This window comes from Rhinolophus hipposideros (assembly GCF_964194185.1).
Source record: "Rhinolophus hipposideros genome assembly, chromosome: 5".
NCBI lineage: Eukaryota > Metazoa > Chordata > Mammalia > Chiroptera > Rhinolophidae > Rhinolophus > Rhinolophus hipposideros.
The window spans coordinates 74,918,886-74,938,783 of NC_138051.1; the positions used below are offsets into that span (position 1 = coordinate 74,918,886).

Here is a 19,898-nt window from a genome sequence, read left to right on the forward strand (position 1 = left end):
GATGCACTGACATAAATGTGTGCTTCATGCACGCAGAATAGCTACCCTTTGTCTGTGCACACTGTCGGGCTGCCCTTGACCTGTTCATGCCAGCTCCTTAAGGGACATCTCTTTCCATATGAGACCTGAATGCCCCGGCTATCTGGGCATCTCTCTCCTTCCCTCACCCCCAGTTCCGGCAAGGGCTTCAGACAGCCCATTTAGGGCACCAGTCACCCCATTGTCTGCTGCTTTGTAGGTCAAAAAACAGTTGAATATCAACAAATTTCATATCATTCAGCCTAACTGGATGGGCAATCTGGCATCTTACCTCAGGATTCGATGGTAAGAACATTAAAGAAAATCAGTAACAGATTTTCTTTTGCCTGACAAATATAATCTAAGTCATTCTAAATCACTCTGTGTTCATTTCAAATCTTCACCTTCTGTGATGTACCTGCTACCAATAGCCCTCTAAGTTACAAAACGGACTGCCTTTCCTTGAGCTTTGTGTACTTTTTCTGCTACTTGACATAGGAACTAAATCTACTCTAGTGCCCACAGAGAGAAGAGATATCTCAAAAGTACCTTCTAATGGATTCCAAGGATTTGTTAAGTGGTTTAATCACAAGCACAAGAAGTTGAACGTTTTTGTAACTTGTATATTCTTTTTGCTAGAAGTTTTGGTGACTTTTGCAAGGCCCCTTAGTGTTGGCTTGCCTACCCTTATCTATGTGGATCTGATACCTATAGACTGAACACATTTTGAGTCGGGACCTAAATAGTAACTATCAGTTTCCAAGGCAGCTGCTCTCTCCTTTCTCCTCCCTGGATCTTGCTTCAGCTGCCTTAGATGGCTGCAGTCAGGGCCTCTCTTTCCTCTGAGGCATTGATTTACTTAGCCTGCTCATATGTACTCTCAAGATCTATACCCTGCCTGAATTTTTCTGTCTGTGACTTCATCCTAGTATTCCCTAGCCTCTTTTGTTCTCTTCCTTTATTTCTGTGTGCTCACTGCATTTTCTCCTTTCTTGAGCATAATGATGCTTTTACTTATTTTAATAACCCTTCATAAATCAACCCTTTCCCTTCCCAGGGAAGTTCACTTCCCTCCTGCCCTGTCGTTTGCTTTCACTTCTTTTAGTGGCTGCGGACGTGGGAGCCCAGGCCAAATTCTCAACCTACCTATGGCAATGCAGGCAGACTATGAAACATAAGGCCAGAGCTTTTGGCTGGGCCAAACATACTAGTTATAAGCATTTGCTGTACAGCCAGACTAACTTGACTCCAAGCCCGGTTCTGCTCAACACTAGCTGTGTGACCTTGGGTAAATCATTTAAACTTAGTGCCTCAAATTTCTCTGTAAAATGGGAAGAGTGGGACTAGAGATCTTGCGACGATTCAGTGCTTAAGACAGTCAGCTGCATAGTGTAAGTGCTTAGTATGCATGAGTTATCATTACCCTTGCAATCCCAGCTTTAGCAAATTGTTCCCTTTGGCTACGTGTTTTGCTCACCCTGCGACTTCAAATAGGCAGATGTTCCTGGAAGGCAGAGTCTGCCTACTCTACTCTTTTGCTGAGGGCTCAGGAGGCCTCTAAGGTCCACTGGAGCCTCCCTGTAGGGTATCCAAGGGCACTAGAAAGGTGACAAAGCAGGAGAGCTTCTGCCAGCTTGCCCCACTTTTTGTCTTCACTTCCCAATGCACGGTGAGAACTAGCATGGGCCAGCCAGCCTGCGCAGCACCTCTGAACATTGATATATGTCCAGAGTGGGGAATGGACTTCTACAAAGCCATTCCTGCAGCTAATCTCCATGCAGCTGTCTGCATGGCTGGGGGTGTGGTGTGGCAGGAAAGGAGGCCGGGGCTTTTTCTGAGCCTTCTCAGAAAAAGCACTCTTCCAGGTTGGGCTTGTGCCAGACCCTCTTTCTCATTCCCATGTGGCCACAGCAGAGAGGGCTGCACGTCCCAGAATTCCTGCCCTGTGCCACATCCTGCGGTATCAGACCCCCCTAGAACAGTGGTTCTCCTACAACCTTTCCTACTTGTTTCTGCTAAAGATGCTTTCAAAGAATTTGGGTCTTGCTGGGACAGAAACCCACCCTTTTTCCCAAGAAAGACACACACATTTTAAAACATCCTGTCAGTATAAACATCCTTTAGGAATTCTTAAAATAAAATTTCAAAAATTATCATCAGATATCAATTTTATTGCCAAACATTTGGTAAACAAGGTACTCCCTTCCTCTTCCCCCAGCCGCAGACTACTGCACATTCCTGGAGGTCCATTATTCCAGAGCCCCTTCTTTTGGAATGACTGGGGAATTGTCGCACAGCAAGGGATAGACATGCACAAAGGGCTGCCATCCAAGCCTGGCATCCACCAGGACCACCTGGCTGAAGTTCAACCTACCCCATTCTTTCCTTTACTGCCCTCCCAAGTTCAGAATAACAATAGCCACAAATTGAGTTCTATCTTCCAGGGATGGTGCTGCTTACCAAACATTACTCATTTAAAAACTCCCTACCAACTAGGATTTATTGTCCCCATTTGACAGATGACAAGAGGAGCACGTGGAACAGTAGGTAATAGTTTGAATAAGTCAAGACACTTGCTCGTTTGCCCAACGCTTTGCCTTGAAGGTATGGTAACCACATGGACTGGATTTTCAAAACTTTGTAGCTATCAGTCATTCTGTCACACTGAGATATTCTGAATGTCAACTTTTGGCATCCAAATTCCAGTGCCCAGTCAGTCTCTCACACTGAGGAGAAGGAAGGAGAAGTGTAGCGGCCGCATGAAAAGCCTTTGTCACCCATGTGGCTCAATGATGCACTTGGGAAATATGGACACCATGCTTACGGGCTAGAGCCTGAAGCAGTCTTGGAGCTGGGGGTAGATGGAATCAATGGACCCCCACCAAGGGGCAGCTCCATTTTCCCAGAGCTTACCGTTCCCTGAAAGAAAAGGATGGCTACAGGTTCTCTGCCTCTGCAAGAACGCTGATGCTGGGACTGTGTGTGCGCACGTGTGTGCGCGTGTGTGCGCGTGCACTCAAAAACACAGGAGTAGATACAGATCATCTTTCTGACAGTCCTGTGAATTGTGCAAGTGTCTGACACAAAAACATGCCATCAATACTGAACTAGTGGAGAGGAAGAAGGGCATGAACAGTTCAAAATGGAAGCTAATTTCAAAATCGCTTTGAACTAGGTTTTTGTGCTTATGTGAGACATGACAATATTTGATGAATTGGGAAGCAGCAACATTGCAAACAATGATTACCAGTGTTCCTCAAAATGAAATCACCCTGCCCTTCTATATCTAAATGTCTGCTACTAACTCCACCCTCCGTCCCAGCGCTGACCTCTGGGAAGCCAGAGCAGCACCGGGGACAGGATGTAGGCCTGGGACACGTGGGGCATGCATGGGCTGGGCGGAGGCGCATGGGGAGAGCGCATCCGAGCTTCGTGGGACAGAGCACATGCGTGAGCAGACAAGATGCTCTTTTGTAAAGTCATGTAACCAAAGCGTGTGATCATGCGTAATACTGCAGGTGCTGCATGAGACTCTCCAAACCAAATGCGTCACATATAAGGCCTAAACTAAACACTTCTACAACTGAGAGGTGTCTGCTGGGCTCCTAGAAGCCCTTATCCAGGCACACTGTGTCAAAAAATGCAGGTTTTCTTATGTTCCACTGTCAAATGTTTCTATGGGACATGCAGGGTGGAGATGCAGTTCCATGGTGGAGAAAAGGCCAGTCTACACAGCAACCTATGGGTTACCTCAATTACCAGGGAGTTTTAAGCCGTGGGATATTCGGGATCACTAAGCGTTCTCACTGATTCAGTATTGATCAGAAATCTTTTTGTGGGGACTTTAAAACAAATGCTTCTGAAATGTTGAGTTTCTTGTCTCAGCAAGAACAGTCGAATGATGGACCTGGTCCCGTTTTGGTGATCTGGGACTCTGCACGGCCTGCGGCTTGCTTCTCTAGGTCCATGATCATTATTTGTGCTGCCTCTGCTAAAAGCAACACAGATCAATGCCCTTGAAGGTAATTAATTTCTCTCTTTTTACTGTAATTTAAAAGTGATTAAGTACACGACCTTATGAATCTGACCTGATTAATCAAGGCTCCTCTGAGGGAAAGAGAACAACAGTGACTAGATAGATGATGGTTGGCCGGTGGATGGCGTGTCCCCAGGAAACTGAGAAGGCTTGAAATTAGTGCTTGAAGGGCCATCAGGTCTTCCTGTGGATGGGTAGCAGGGTGGGGAGGTAGTTAAACTCAATGGGGAAATACAGGTGCCTGCTCATGACATTGCAGTATAAATGGTCCCTAGAGTCAATAATGAGAGACTGTCTCTCCAGCACCAAGGGCAGCGCCTGGCACATAGCAGGTGTGCATTACAAATGTATTGAATGAATGGAGGCCTGCCCAATCTATTTTACACTGATTTCCCCTGGTCAGCACTCATTTGTCCATCAGCCATCCATTGGCTAGCCCTCTCCCCAGCCAGTGTTTATGTGCTTACCCTATGTGAGGTGTTAAACCAGGGGCTACAGGGGAATGGATGGTAAACAAGATACAGGACCTTATGCAGAGTCAGGCACCTTCAGTTTCAATGGCCTTTTTAAAGGAGGGGGAATGATAAGTGATGGGCATTACAGAACGGCCCGAACACAAGCTACATTCTCATATGCCTTTCAACCCACAGACTCTTCATCTTTGGCAAATCCTGCTTACTGCTCCCATTGAAGACTCACAGTCCATGTGCTTCCAAAAGGAAACTTCTGTCTTCCTGTCCAGATGTGGTGTAGGCATTGGTCATTGCCTGAGCAGGACACTGGGCTAGCTTCACCAATGAAATGGCTTTGACCTGTTTGTCTTCTTGGTAACGAACCAAACTAAAGCTTCTTCCAACCTTTTTCATGCCTCCTCATCACACTTCATGTTCTCTCTTTCTTGAGCAAGGAATGTTCCAGGAGGGTAAATGTGAAGGTCTGGGGCCACTGCAAGGCTGCAGTTTCGTTGGATAGTAAGAACTTTCAGCATGGTGCTCTGAGGAAAATTCTGGGCACTTATTAGAATGTTCGCATCATAAGCAATTCTTCACCATCATCCCTGCCACCCCTATGTTCTCTTGCCGCATTTCAGAATAAGAAACGCTTATCCTCTCTGGCATCATTTCAAAGAGAATACGTACTATCAATAAAGGGCCCAACAAAGGATCTTGGAAATTGCTCCTCCTTAAAAAGCAACATGACCACTTATCCTAGGATATAGAGATGAGTCTGTTTTATAGGGGATGGTCTGAAATTTGGAAGAACCATTTTTTACTATTACTAGGTTTGGCTTCTGTGTTTGCTTTAATTCTACTTAGCTATATCGTTTTGGTTTTTTTAATCCCAAAGTTTTTTTCCTTTACACAGTGCTTTTCTCTGAGTGCATTATTTGGTGACATTCAAGCCTGGGCATTTGCATCACAGGTGATGTAAATATGCAGATCACTGTGATCTGCAATATGCTTTTGGAGACCATCCCTTTCTGCACTAGGCCATGACAGTACATTATGCTCTCTAGGAACAGTACAGACACATGATCCTGTTGATAGCAACTGTACCGGCAGTTCCAAAGTCATAGTACTGACAGCACCACTTTAATTCTGACTCATTCCTCACAGTGTTTGTGTGAGAGGGAGGGCAAAGTCACCATCCCTTTGACCATGAAACCAAGGCACAAAGAGCTAATCTACCTGAAGTCACTCAGTAAGTCAGAAAACAAACTGAATAAAGGGCCAGATAAGATCCCCTATGTACTTTTCAATGCCTTATCCAAAAACCCCAGATTGTGTCCTTGTCATGTGAATGTACATACTTTGGAAGTAAGTAGTTTTAGGTCAGATTTTCTATTAAGGTTTCAAAAGCCCTCTAGCAAATCAGGAACCACAAGGTAAGAACCAAGTATGACATTAACATTTTAGTTAAATGCCCCTGACTCACAATGCCAATTATTATAGCTCATAGACAACTTGGTTACTGACAAGAAAATTTGAGGAAACAATTCACCCACTCAAGAAATAAACCTTGGCACAGTTCCTCTCCTAGTTTCACAACACCCAAGCACTGCTTCCTTCTACACAATACTCCTATACCTGTTGGCACGTGATGGGGGGTACTGACAGAGTGTGTGCATGTGTGTGCACACATGCCTGGGTGTAACATCAGACACTTTAGGAATAATTCTATCCAGCAGAATATACATGAACTATGTATAATATGTAGTAGTTCTCGACACTGATTTTTTTGGTAACTTTCATTTCCTGATCTTGATTTAATGTAAGAAGTAATGTTTTACTTCCCACCTTCCCTGATGAAGGCAGAGTCAGTGGGTGGACACAGCTGGGGGATGACTTTGGCTTCATGGAAGAGAAATACTCTAGGGGTTAAACTTTCCAGATGACAACAGAACAGGACTTTTTGGACCAGGGAGTGGCCTGGTCTTGCAAATATTAGTATTCCCTCCAGAGGCTAAACGACCATCTGTCTGTCAGCACTGCTCCTTCCAACGCTTGGAATCCATATTCCCAGAAACAAACTAGGCCAACAGCAGCCCTCCTGCCTCCCAACTCCAGGTCAAGAAAGGCACAAAGAAGACCAACACATAATACTGAGGTGGTGCTTTGGATCCGGGAGACCTTGAGGTACCAGGAAAAGAATACCAACAGCCCCGTCTGGCCAATGAGAAAGGTGAGGCACAGAGAGACTGAGTAAATAACTTTCAGTCATAGGTGAGAGGGCATTGAAGGGAGAGATTATCTTTTTCCTCACATTGGGGAGAGGCGGGAGAAAAGATACACTGCCAACAATAGTGAGCACAACTCTCAACAGCAAAGAGGCAATTCCAGCTCTTCAGCCACCACAGTCAACTGTCCTCAGAGCCACTGTGACGATTCCTTCACAGAGGAAATCCAAACTCCCTAGGGCCCACCCTTGGGACTGTATCCAGGGCTGAAGATTTAGGCAGGATTGGCCTGGGCAGGCACATAAGGTAGCTCTGCTTCTTAAGGCATGGCTGCTGTCCGTGAGGAGTGGGCTCCACAGTGGGAGGTGGCCATCATACACTGCCTCCTCCTGAAACTACCCTGCAAGAATGCTTAATCCGGTGGAAAGCTGCTGCCTAAGGAACCCACCTCCCTCAGAGGCTGGGGGCTTCCGCTTAAGCTAAACAGCATTACCAAACCAACTAATTTCTTGTGTCACTTGGGAGAATAGGAGAACAAAAAAGACACAAATTAATCATTATTTGCAGATGATTGTCTAACTAGAAAACCTAAGGGAATCAATGAAAAAAACTATCAGGACTAAGACCAGAATTTTCTCAAGTGGCAGATTAAAGTCAACATATAAAAATCAATAGCTTTTTGGGTCACTTGGGTGTGGCCTAACACCTTGGAAGACCTGTGCTTTGTTGTGAAGCCTAGCGCTTTGTGCAACTTGTCATATTTTAAAAGATGGAGGTGAGCTAGGAAAATGCCTCCTCAGCTGCAGTAATCGCAGTCCTCTCAAACACCAATATATGAAAGGTGCCTAGGGTGATTGCTGCAGAAGGGGACACCATTACCCCTGCATTCTCTCTCGTGGGGGGCTCTCCCCGCAGGCCCGACCCAGCCCCTTTCTCACGGCTCCTTTCTATTCCAACCCAAAAGACACACAGGGCAGCTTGGGAAGGGCCGGTGCGGGAGCGACCAAGGGTGGATGTGATCAAAGATTGTGCTGTCATTTCTATAGGAAATCAGTTTTTTAAAACAAGGCAGTGGACTGAAAGGTCTCGCATGTCGGTCCTCCCATTGCCTCACTGTTCATGGTGCAGAGGTCGGGTGGAGAGGTCACTGTGCTGTACCCCCAACGGGGACTCCCACAGTCTGGTCAAGCTGGCCACGGGAGGCCCCACGGGGCTGAGCATGGCAGGCTAGCCAGCTCAGGGCGCCGGTCATTTGCGGTCCAGGCTGGCGTGCAGCTGGGCCTCCCGTACCATGCGGTCGAAGGAGCGCGTGTTGGTTTCCTCGCGCACTTTCTCGCGCACGTGGAAGGAGGCCCGGGCTGTGGAGCGAGCGCTTTCCAGTGCCGTTCGCCGCTCACGCGATAGCTGCTCGCTGCGCTCCAGCTTGCGCCCGATAGCTTGGAGTAGCTCCCGCCGGCGGCAGTCCTCGTCCCTCTCCACCTTCTCCTTGTTGGCGCGCTGGGCCCGCTCCTTTTCCGACCGGCTCTGACCCACGCGCCGCGCCTTCTGTTGCACAGCCTCCTCGGCCGCCTGCGTCGCATGCTGCAGCCGCCGCTGCCCTGCCCGGGCCAGTGCCTCCAGGTGCGCCTGATGCTCCCGATCTTTGCGCTCGGCCGTCTCCTTGGCCCTCCGGCCCTGCAGCTCCTCCCTCCGGGCCCGCTCCCGCAGCTCTCGGGTGCGTTGCTCCACCAACTGTTCGTAGTTCTCTTGCGCGCGGCCCAAGCTGGCCTCCAGGGAGCTCCGCAGGCCCTCGCGCTCCTCGTGCTCCTGCCGGGCCCGGCCTTGCAGGAACACCTGGTGACGCGCCTGCTCGGCCCGGCTCAGCTCCCGCTTTTCCCGCTGCAGCTGGCCCTCCTGCCGTTGCTTGGTGCGGGCTGCACGCTGGGCGCGCTCCTTGCGGACCTGCTCGGCCCGCTCGCGTCCTTCCTGCAGGCCCTCCTCCCGCTGCTTCAGGTTCTGCTCCTGCTGCAGCTTGCGCAGCCGGTCCTCCCGAGCGGAGCGCTCCGCTCGCTCCCGCCGGAGGAGGCCCTGGCGAGCGGCCAGCTCCCGCCTCCGTTCCTCGCTGAGCTCGCACTGCCGCTGCCGCCGCCGCGCCGCCTCGCGCTCCTCGCGGCCCCGGCGGCCGCGCCGCTCCTCCACCTGCGCAGCCCAGGCCCGGCGGCCTTGCTCCAGGGCTCGGCGCTTCTCGCGTTCCTCGCGCTCCCGTCGCTGCTCGGCGCTCGCGCGCTGCTGCTCCCACTGGCCGTGGGCCGCCGCGCGCTGCTCCAGCAACAGGCGCTCTTCCTGGTGCCGCGCCAGCATCAGCGCCGCGATCTTGCGGTCGCGCTCGGGTACTCCTCTCAGGCCCCGCTCCGCGCGCACTTGGCGCACGATGCGCTCCACGTGCTGGGCCGTCTGCGGCGAGTGGCTCAAGTCGCCGAGGCTGAAGCTGCGGGCGGTGAGCGGCACCAGGGCCAGGGCGGACGGGCGGCCCAGAGGGTTGGGGGCGGAGGACAAAGACCCCGCGGGGCAGCTGTTCCTGGCTGGGACCCTCTGCGGCCAACGCAGCTCGCGCAGGCTCTCCCCACTGTAGGACGACGACGACGCGCCCGACTCGGAGCTGAGGGCGCCCTCACGTCGGCGGGACAAGGAATCGAGTGAGTGGCTCTTCCTGCCCGCCCGGGAACCCGCGGGCGGAGGTTGGGGCCGGGCCGGGGACGGGCTGGAGGCGGCCTTGCGGGCCGCACGCGGCGCGGGCGAGGCGGGGAGGCTGGCGCTGCTGCAGCTGCTGCTGCTGCCGGCGCTGGGGGCCGAGGCCGCGGCCGGCGCGGGGCCCAACGGCGTGAAGAGGCGCCGCTTCTCCTCGCGCACGATGCGCTCGCGCTCGGCCCGGCACTGCTGGAGCTTAGCACGCCGCTCCGCCTCGTACGCCTCGTACAGGCCGGTGGCCACTCGCATGGAGCGGCCTGGGGCCTCCCGCACCAGGTCCGCCAGGGCCCGTGGCAGCAGCTCTACTGGTTTGACGGCGCAGCGGGCGCAGGCCTCGAGCGAGCGGGGGCTGGTCAGCACGTATCGGCTGCCCTCGGCCTCCGGACAGTCGAAGTTGAAGAGGTCGAGGTGCAGCAGCGGGGACTGCTCCCGCCGCCCGCCTTCTGCGGCGCACGGGACCTCCGCCTTGCAGGGCACCGACGCGGAGGCCGAGGCCGAAGAGGCTGCGGGCTGCTGGGCGCCCTGGGCGTCAGGGGGCACGGATGCGGCGGCTCCATTTCCTCCTCCTGAGCCGCCGGGCTCGGCTCCTGCCTTCTCCTCTTCAGGTATGGGGTCCACCATGACGGAGCCCTGTCCTTTTGTGGAGTCTGCGGGAGACAAGGGAGGGACATCATGGGATACATGTGAGAGCAGTTCCCCCCACCCCATTCATATCCACCCCCTCCCATCTTATCCGCTTTGGGAGTAGGCTCCGAGGCCCAGGGGAACGTAAATCATAATACCGGTGCCCTGGACACCCAGGCGGGTGCCGGCCCTGGTGCACAGAGAGCAGTCTCCACCTCCCTGAGCCCCGGGGTGCGGGGCAGAGGCCGTGGTCAAGCTCCCCAGGGCGTCTGGCCCGCTGGATACATCTCCTTCCTGCTGCAAGTTAAGATGAAAAGACCGAGGTGCAGGGCAGTAGCCGGCCAGAGAGGCGCTGGAGGATTCCCGGGAGGATTAGTGTATTTGTTTGTAGCTTAGGCGGGCAACGGGGGCTGCGGCTTTGCAGGAACAAAAAGGGAAGAGGCCTGTTCATCAAAAGGGCATTGCTACGAGGTCCCCATTTGCCTAGGGAAGAAGTTATGGCTGATTGCTCTCTGCCAGAGGAGACCCAAGCACGGGGTGATGGAAGGACTGAGAAATGCCTCAATGCCAAAAGGCCTCTCCGGGAGGGGTGATGGATCTTGCTCCTGCCTTTTGTGTATGGCTTGCTAGGCGCGGTGCCCACCTCATCCCACCCCCACACCTGCCCCGTTTTTGCCCGGGATGGAGAAAGAGCCTGGGTCCTCCTTCCAGATGCACCGGCTCCCCTCCAAATCTGATGTGCTAAAGGCACCATCCACCCCAGTTTAGGCGCGGACAACTGCCCCCAAATGCCCTCGGAGTCCCTCGGCCGTATCCCAGCGAGGGGGACTCCTGGGATAGCCTGGCCTCGCCAGTGCTGGCCGCTCCGGGTCCCCGGGCGGGTTCACTTACCGCACGTCCGGGGCTCGGGCCCCGCGCCGAGGGCTTTTGTTCGCAGCTCGCGGCTTTACTCTGCGCCCCTTCAGTCCCCGCGCCGGCGGGGTCGGGTTACTGCCGACTGCATCCGCGATTGGAGCCCCAGCTGCCACCTCAGCCACCGCCAGCGTCTCTCCATGGGGCCCGCACGCATCCCAGACGCTACCTACACACGGGAGGGGGAGGGCGACAATGTATCCCTAAAATAACGCAGCTCTGCTCCCCTCCCTCTCACTGATTCTTAAAAAAGGAAGCCGGGTTCCATCAATGCTGCATCCATCGCTGCCTCTCCGACCGTGAAGGTACCGCAGGTCGTTCTACACGCCCGGCGCCTCCTGGTGGACGCTCAAGGGTGTTGGTCTGTGTGCTTAGAGGATGAAAGAGAGAAATTATATATATAACTTAATTTCTTTCAGCACCTTAACTGGGTAGAATGAAGGAATAGCTTGGTTTGTTTGCTTCTCAAGGGGACCCTGAGAAGTAAACAAATTTGACAGTGAATAATTAGGGTGAAATAATGGCTTCTGATCCAAACTATGATGTTATTTTTTTAAGGAAAACTAAGAACATTCAGATAGGTTTGAGACAGGCAGAAGATGTGTGACTAGTGCTTTATGGAACATTTTAGGGCTTCCTAAAACCAATTAGTGCCACTTAATGAGTATTATTTTGAGACCTCTCCTCCCCACCTTTTTCCCATTGGGAGTGACAGTGGCCATCAGCGAGAGCTGGGAGGGGTATTTGGAGGGAGCCGGAGGGTGGGTGGGATATGACACTAGCATGGTGAACTGTGTTGTTAATAACCTTGACGTTATCAGTCAGTGAGGAACAAGTCAAAGGCTTAAAGCAGGGAAATTAATGATTTGGTTTATATTTTAAGAACATAACTGGCAACAATGGGCTGAGGCTTTAGGAGGCAGAAAGGAGGCAGGAAGCCCAGTTAGCTGGACACTGCAGTCACCTAAGGCAGGAAGGGTTGGGACCTGAGGGAGAATAACAGTAGGAGAGAGCCTGTGGGGGGAGGGAGTACAGATTCCTGAAACAGAGAATAAAAGAAGGAAAACTCAAAGATGGCTCGGCTCTGGGGTTTGGGGAGCAGTGAGGGGTCAAGGATGACTTCCAGGAGCAAATAGGTGGCTGGGTGTACCACAAACAGAGTGGATCCAAGAGGGAGGATTAGGTGGTGTGGAGGGCCGCAGAAGGATGCCTTCCTTGCTAGACCTTGAGTTTGAGGTGTTGCTGCTCAGCAGGTGGCTGGGTAAGTTGTGCTGGAGGTCTGGACTGGAACTAGAGGTTAGGGGAGGTTCCTAAAACCACCAGTGTGATGAGATCGCCAGGGAAGGCAGGTGGGACGCAAGGGATGCGGGCAGGGCATTGATGGGGCTGCTACGGGACAAGGAGTCCAGGAAGGGGACCGATAAGGACAGTCAGGAACTTGGGGTCTTTTGGAAGCCAACAGTAGAGCACTTCAGAAGCAGAGTGGGCCCCAAGTGTTAAGGCTGCAGAGGTCGAGAAAGATTTTTGCTTGGAATCACATACCCACTGAAACTGGTAGTAAAAGGGTCTTTGGCGACATCAGCAAACACAGCTGCAGTGTTTTACTGGGGGCTGAAGCTAAACAGGAGTTGAGGTGCAGTGGGAGGTGAGAACGGGATAGTTACTGACACTTGACATTTGAGTGAGTGTTAAAGACTGTGAAGGGTTTGAGATTTTATCCTACTTCCATGCTAACAAGTTAGCCTTCCAAGACAGTTAGCCTTCTGAGACTCTTGGGTCAGAAACAAAGACTTTTGTTGCTTGGGGTACAGCAGGCAGCGTGAGATTAATGTTTTCGTGGACTCCCCAAGTCCCATGGAACAAAGGAGAGGTGGGCTTAGATCGATACTGCACATACAATGGGTGTGTGTCACAGCTGAATGACCCCAAGCTTGGTAAACCCTAATCTTTTAAAGGGGCTACTAGCAAACCTGTTCAACCTTTTCCCCAGAAGGAGGCATTATTTTTATTATCCTGGATAGGAAACATCTTCCCTGACTTGTGGGAGACTATTTCTCTCTTCCAAAGATGTTTGCTACACAAATATCCTTGAAAAATAATATAGAATAAAAGCCTTTGCAAAACATGCAGGAATGCAGTGAACAACTGCTCTTGATAGAGAAAAGGAGTAATTGGTCAGGTGACTAGTAAGAGGTGAGGCTGGGATTTGGACCTGGCTCTGTCTGACACTGAAGTGCATCCCATACATTGTATTTCCATAAAAAACCAAGCATCTAGAGAGAAGCGGATTCAGATGCAGATAAGTGGGGTGGGCAACGTAACCTCTCCAAACCTTGGTGGTTTTCCCTCTTTACGTAGAATCCCATTAAATTGACTACCCTAAAGATTAATAATGTCTGCTATGTAAATATCATCTTTGTCGTTAAATAGGGACCATAATAGCTACCGTTCAGGGTTGTTGTCAGAACTGGAAAGACCATATGCCAAGTACCTAGACCAATGTATTATCAATTAAGCAGTGATAAAATAGTTCCCATTCATTTTGATAAACCTCACGTTTTAGGTGTGGTCAGAATCAATAAGGAAACATCTGTAGTGTCTGCAAGTTTTTAAGGAGAATTCCAGCAGATGATCCACCGTTGATTAAGGAGTGGTTCTTTATCTGGGAAGGTCGTGGAAGGAGAGAGCATGGGAAGGGGGTCCTGAAATATGACACTGGCCTAGCCAGCCAGTTCAGCAGAACTAACTTGGCAATCAATGGGACACCATTAAACGGTCAGATATCTCTTACCTCTCATCTTTAAGTGCCTTGATCATTTCAGGAGATGGGTTTCACAAGGGGTAAGTGCTGATTTACTTCAGGTTGGGAGTCCTAGCCTTGGATCTTTTAACACCAAAGATCAAGGGTGCTAAGTCCAACTTTATTATGATACCCAGTAAAGAAAGCAGTCCAGTTTGGGAATGCCCACCTGCCCCTTTTGAGTGGGATAGTGGACAAGGTGACGAGGAATGTGGGCTTAAGAGTCATACAGACTAATCATTCAGATGCCAGGCTGTAGGTTTTGAGGCAAATTTCTTAGCCCTTCTGAGCCTCAATTTCCTCAAAAGAGGACTGCATAATATGTAGTTATTTTGCCTTGCACAGCCCCCTAGAGATAATAATCTATTCAGTACCTTGTTACATTCTTTAATGTAATAGCTCACTGTCAGTTTGGGCTGCTGTAACAAATTACCATGCACTGGGTGGCCTAAACAACAATTTATTTCTCACAGCTCTGGAGGCTGGGAAGTCCAAGGTCAAGGTGCTGGCAGATCTGGTGTGTGGTGAGGACTCACTTTCTGGTTTGCAGACGGCCATCCTTTTGTATCCTCACATGGAGGAGAGCAGAGAGGGAAAGAGAACAAGCTCTTACTGTCTTGGCTTTTTCGCTTTTTGATGTTTTGTTTATATATTTCTTGTTATTAGTTTCAGGTGTACAAAACCACATCATGATTAGACATTTACACACCTCACAAACCCCAACAAGTCTACAACCATCTGACACCGTACATAGCTATGACCATGCCGTTGACTATATGCCCTATGCTGTACTTTACATCCCGTGACTATATATATACAGAGGTTGCCAAAAAAAGTATATGCATTTTAAGAAAGGAAAAAAACTAAATTAAAATTGTAATAACATATGTATATTGATAGCAAAAGATGAATACAAGTCATGTGTATACATTTTTTAGGCACCCCCGGTATATATTTAATTATAGTTGACATTCCATATTATTTTATATTAGTTTCAGGTGTACAACGCAGTGGTTAGGCATTTATATAATTTAACAAGTGATCCCCTCAATAAGTCTAGCTAGTATCCATCAGACACCATACATAGTCTTTACAACATTATTCACGATATTCCACATACTACATTTCACATCCCCATGACTATTTTGTGACTACCAATTTGTATTTCTTAATTCCTTCACCTTTCTCACCTATCTCTCTAACCCCCTTCCCATCTAGCAACCATCAATTTATTCTATCTATAAGTCTATTTCTGCTTTGTTTGTTCATTTATACTGTTCTTTAACTCTTTCGCTGCATTAATTGATTTCAATTTATTTCTTCAAAATGTGTCAAAAATCCACAAAAAATAAAAAGAAAATATTCTGACTATTTTATGTAATTAATAACATTTTGAGCTGCTTTGTACATAAATGACATTATTTTTATTTTAAAATTTTGTTATATGATAATAAATTTACCATTATATTGAATTTTAGGAAAAAAATACTCAAAACATATTAAGTGCCATCAATTAGATTTAAATATAGATAAATTAGAATCTAATGGCATTGATGACAGAAAAAATTATTACAAAATGTTACACATTATGGCATACATAACATCTTTGTTGTTGATAGTGCAAGCCACAGGAAAACATATCTGAATGTTGCAGCAAAAGAGTTAGATTTCACGTATAAGTGAGATTTTAGGGTATTTGCCTTTCTCAGTCTGACTTATTTCACTTAGCATAATATCCGCTAGATCCATTCATGTTGTTGCAGATGGTACGATCTCATTCATTTTTATGGCAGAGTAATACTCCATTGTATAAATGTAGCACAATTTCTTAATCCAGTCATCTTCTGATGGGCATTTCGGTTGTTTCCATATCTTCGCTGTTGTGAATAGCGAGCACTGCAGTAAACATAGGGGTGCATATATTCTTTTAAATTAGTGTTTTGGATTTCTTTGGATAAATACCCCGGAGTGGAATTGCTGGGTCATAAGGTAGTTCTATTTTTAATTTTTTGAGGAACCTCCATACTGTTTTTCCATAGTGGCTGCACCAATTTGCAGTCCCACCAACAGTAGACAAGGGTTCCCTTTTCTCCACATTCTTGCCAACGCTTATTTGTTGATTTATTGATGATTGCCATTCTGGCAGTAGTGAGGCGGTATCTCATTGTGGTTTTTATTTGCATTTCTCTGATGATTTGTGATGTTGAGCATCTTTTCTTATGTCTGTTGGCCATCTATATGTGCTCTTTGGAGAAATGTCTATTCAGGCCCTCTGTCCATTTTTTAATTGGATTGTTAATTTTTTGGTGTTGAGTTGTATGAGTTTTTATAAATGTTGGGTATTAACCTCTTATCAAATGTATCATTGGCAAATATTCTCCCCTTCAGTAGGATTTTTCATTTTGTTGATGGTTTCCTTTGCTGTGAAAATACTTTTTAGTTTGATGTAGTCCCATTTGTTTATTTTTTTTCTTTTGTTTTCCTTGACCAAGGAGATATATCAGTAAAAATATTACTAAGAGTAATGTCTGAGTGTTTACTTTCCATATTTTCTGCTAGTTTTATGGTTTTGGGTCCTACACTTAAGTCTTTAATCCATTTTGAGTTTATTCTTGTATATGGCATAAGAAGATGGTTCAGTTTCATTTTTTTTTTGCACATACCTGTCCAGTTTTCCCAGTACCATTTATTGAATAGACTGTGTCTTTACCCCAATGTAAATTCTTGCTTCTTTTGTCATAGATTAATTGACCATATAGGCATGGATTTATTTCTGGGCTCTCTATTCTATTACATTGATCTATGTGTCTGTTTTTATGCCAATGCCATGCTATTTTGATTACTATGGCCTTACAGTATAATTTAATATGAGGTAGCATGCTGCCTCCAGCTCTGTTCTTCTTTCTCAGGATTGCCTTGGCTATTCGTGGTCTTTTATGGTTCCATATAAATTTTATGATTGTTTGTTCTAGTTCTGTGAAAAATGACATTGGTATTTTGGTAGGGACTGTCTTGAATCTATATATTGCTTTGGGTAGTATGGTCATTTTAACTATATTAATTTTTCCTATCCATGAGCATGGTGTATGTTTCCATTTATTTGTATCTTCTTTGATTTCTCTCTTCAATGTCTTATAATTTTCTGAGTATAGGTCTTTTACTTCCTTAGTTAAATTTATTCCTAAGTCCTTTATTTCTTTTTTTTAAAAATTAAAGTTTATTGAGGTGACAAATGTTCGTAAAATTACATAGATTTCAGGTGTACAATTCTGTAATAAATCATCTCTATATCACATATTTCTTTTTTGATGCAGTTATAAATGGCATTGTTTTCTTAGTTTCTGATAGTTTGTTATTTGTGTAGTTTCTGATAGTTTGTTATTTGTGCAGCCAATTTCTGAATATTAATTTTGTATTCTCTTTTACTAATTTGATTTATCAATTCTAATAGTTTTTTTGGTGGAATTTTTGGTGCTCTCTATATATAGTATCATGTCATCTGCAAATAATGACAGTTTTACTTTTTCCTCTCCCATTTGGATGCCTTTTATTTCTTTTTCTTGACTGCTGGCTGTGGCTAGGACTTCCAGTACTATGTTGAATAAAAATGGTGAAAGTGGCAGTCTTTGTCTTGTTCCTCATCTCAAGGGGAACGCTTTTAGCTTTTCCCCATTGAGTATGATGTTAGCTGTGGGTTTGTCATATGTAGCTTTTATAATGTTGAGATATGTTCCCTCTATTCCCACTTTGCTGAGAGTTTTCATCATAAATGGATGCTGGATTTTGTCAAATGCTTTTTCTGCATCTATTGATATGACCATATAATTTTTATTATTCATTTTGTTTATGTGTTGTATTATGTTAATTGATTTGCAGATGTTGAACCAACCTTGCATACCAGGAATGAATTCCACTTGATCATGATGTATTATTTTTTTAATGTCTTGCTGAATTCAGTTTGCTAATATTTTGTTGAGGATTTTTGTATCTATGTTTATTAGGGATATTGACCTATAGTTTTCTTTTCTTTCTTTCTTTCTTTTTTTTCTTCTTTTTTTTGTAATGTCTTTGTCTGGTTTTGGAATCAGGGTAATGGTGTAAAATGAGTGTGGGAGCCTTCCCTCCTTTTGGATTTTTTGGAGTAGTTTGAGGAGAATAGGTGTTAATTCTTTTTGAATGTTTGATAAAATTCCCCTGTGAAGCCATCTGGTCCGGGACTTTTGTTTGTTGGGAGCTTGTTGGTTACTGATTCAATTTCATTGGTAGTAATAGATCTGCTCAGACCTATTTCTGTTTCTCCTTGATTCAGCCTTGGAAGATTGTATGCTTCTAGGAATTTATCCATTTCTTTCAGATTGTCCAATTTGTTGGCATATAGTTGCTTGTAATATTTTCTTAAAGTTTTTTGTATTCCTGTGGTGTCTGTTATCATTTTTCTTTCGTTTCTGATTTTATTTATGTGGGTTCTCTCTCTTTATTTCCTGATGAGTCTGGTTAAAGGTTTGTCAATTTTGTTTATCTTTTAAAAAAAACTAGCTCTTGGTTTCATTGATCTTTTTTTGTCAGTCTTTCTTGCATTTATTTCTGTGCTGATCTTTATTATTTCCTTTTTTGTACTCACTTTGGGCTTTGTTTTGCTGTTCTTTTTCTGGTTCTCTTAGATGTAAAGTTAGACTGTTTATTTGAGATTTTTTTTCTTGTTTCTTTAAATAGGCCTGCATTGCTATGATTTCCCCTCTTAGAGCTGCTTTTGCTGTGTCCCATAGATTTTGGGTCATTATGTTTTCATTTTTGTTTGTCTCAAGGTATTTTTTGATTTCTTCCTTGATCTCAATGTTGACCCATTCATTATTTAGTAGCATGTTATTTAGCCACTATGTTTTTGTGTGTTTTTCAGTTCTTTTTCCTGTAATTGATTTCTAGTTTTATACCATTGTGGTCAGAGAAGACAGTTGACATGATTTTAACCTTCTTACATTTATTGAAACTTATATTGTAGCATAACATGTAATCTATCTTGGAAAATGATCCACATGCACTTGAAAAGAATGTAATATTCTGCTGCTTTGGGGTAAAATGCTCTAAAAATATCAGTTAAATCCATCTGGTCTAGTGTGTCATTTCAGGCTGCTGATTCCAGGTTGATTTTCTATCTGGAAGATCTGTCCATTGGTGTCAGTGGGGTGTTATAATCCCCTACTATGATTGTGTTACTGTTGATTTCCCCCTTTATGTCTGTCAATATTTATTATATATACTTAGGTGCTCCAATGTTGGGTATATAAATGCTTACTAGGATGATGTCCTCTTGTTGGATTGATTCCTTTATTATTATGTAATATCCTTCTTTGTCTCTTAGTGTAGTCTTTGTCTTAGAGTCTATCTTGTCCAATATAAGTTTTGCTACTCCAGCTTTTTTTTTGATTGTTTGTTTCCATTTGTGTGAAATATTTTTTCCATCCCTTTACTTTCAGTCTATGTGTGTCTTTTGATCCGAGATAGGTCTCTTGTAGACAGCATATGTATGGGTTTCGTTTTCTTATCCATTCCGCTACCCTATGTCTTTTGATTGGAGCATTTAATCCATTTACATTTAAAGTGATTATTAATAATCATATAGTTATTGTCATTTTATTTTTCATATTTTTTATCTTTGTTTTTTTCTTTCTTCTGCTTAAAGAAGTTTTTTAAAAACATTTCTTGTAATACTGACTTGGTGGTAATGAATCCCTTTAGCTTTTTCTTGTCTGAGAAGCTCTTTATCTCTCTTTCAATTTTCAATAATAGCCTTGCTGTGTAGAGTGGTCTTGGTTGTAGGTCCTCGTTTTTCATCACTTTGAATATTTCCTGTCACTCCACTTGACCTACAAAGTTTCTGTTGAGAAATCAGCTGCTAGTCTTATGAGAGCTCCCTTGTAAGTAACTAGTTGTCTTTCTCTTGCTGCTTTTGGGATTCTCTCTTTGTCTTTAACCTTTGCCATTTTAATTATGATGTGCCTTGGTGTGTGCCTGTTTGGGTTCATCTAGTTTGTGACTCTTTGTGCTTCCTGGGCTTGTATGTCTTATTTCCTTCGCCAGGTTAGGGAAGTTTTCAGTCATTGTTT

The 19,898-nt window shown here is 46.1% G+C and overlaps 2 protein-coding genes across 2 annotated transcripts in view; one reads left to right on the forward strand and one right to left on the reverse strand.

Annotated features, from left to right (window-relative positions):
- Window positions 1-2,174: 2,174 nt before the first annotated feature.
- On the reverse strand, window positions 2,175-11,274 carry CCDC177 (coiled-coil domain containing 177). Its single transcript, XM_081047567.1, has 2 exons — window positions 10,974-11,274; window positions 2,175-10,105 (listed from the first exon to the last, which is right to left on the reverse strand). The coding sequence occupies exon 2, from the start codon at window positions 10,077-10,079 to the stop codon at window positions 7,980-7,982; it is 2,100 nt and encodes a 699-aa protein (XP_080903693.1). The 5' UTR covers window positions 10,080-10,105; window positions 10,974-11,274; the 3' UTR covers window positions 2,175-7,979.
- The window catches only part of SUSD6 (sushi domain containing 6), a 138,384-nt gene continuing 127,857 nt past the window's right edge, over window positions 9,372-19,898 (forward strand). The window contains exon 1 of the mRNA XM_081047570.1: window positions 9,372-9,406. The gene's annotated coding sequence lies outside the window, so the exon portion shown is untranslated. The remainder of the gene's footprint in view (window positions 9,407-19,898) is intronic.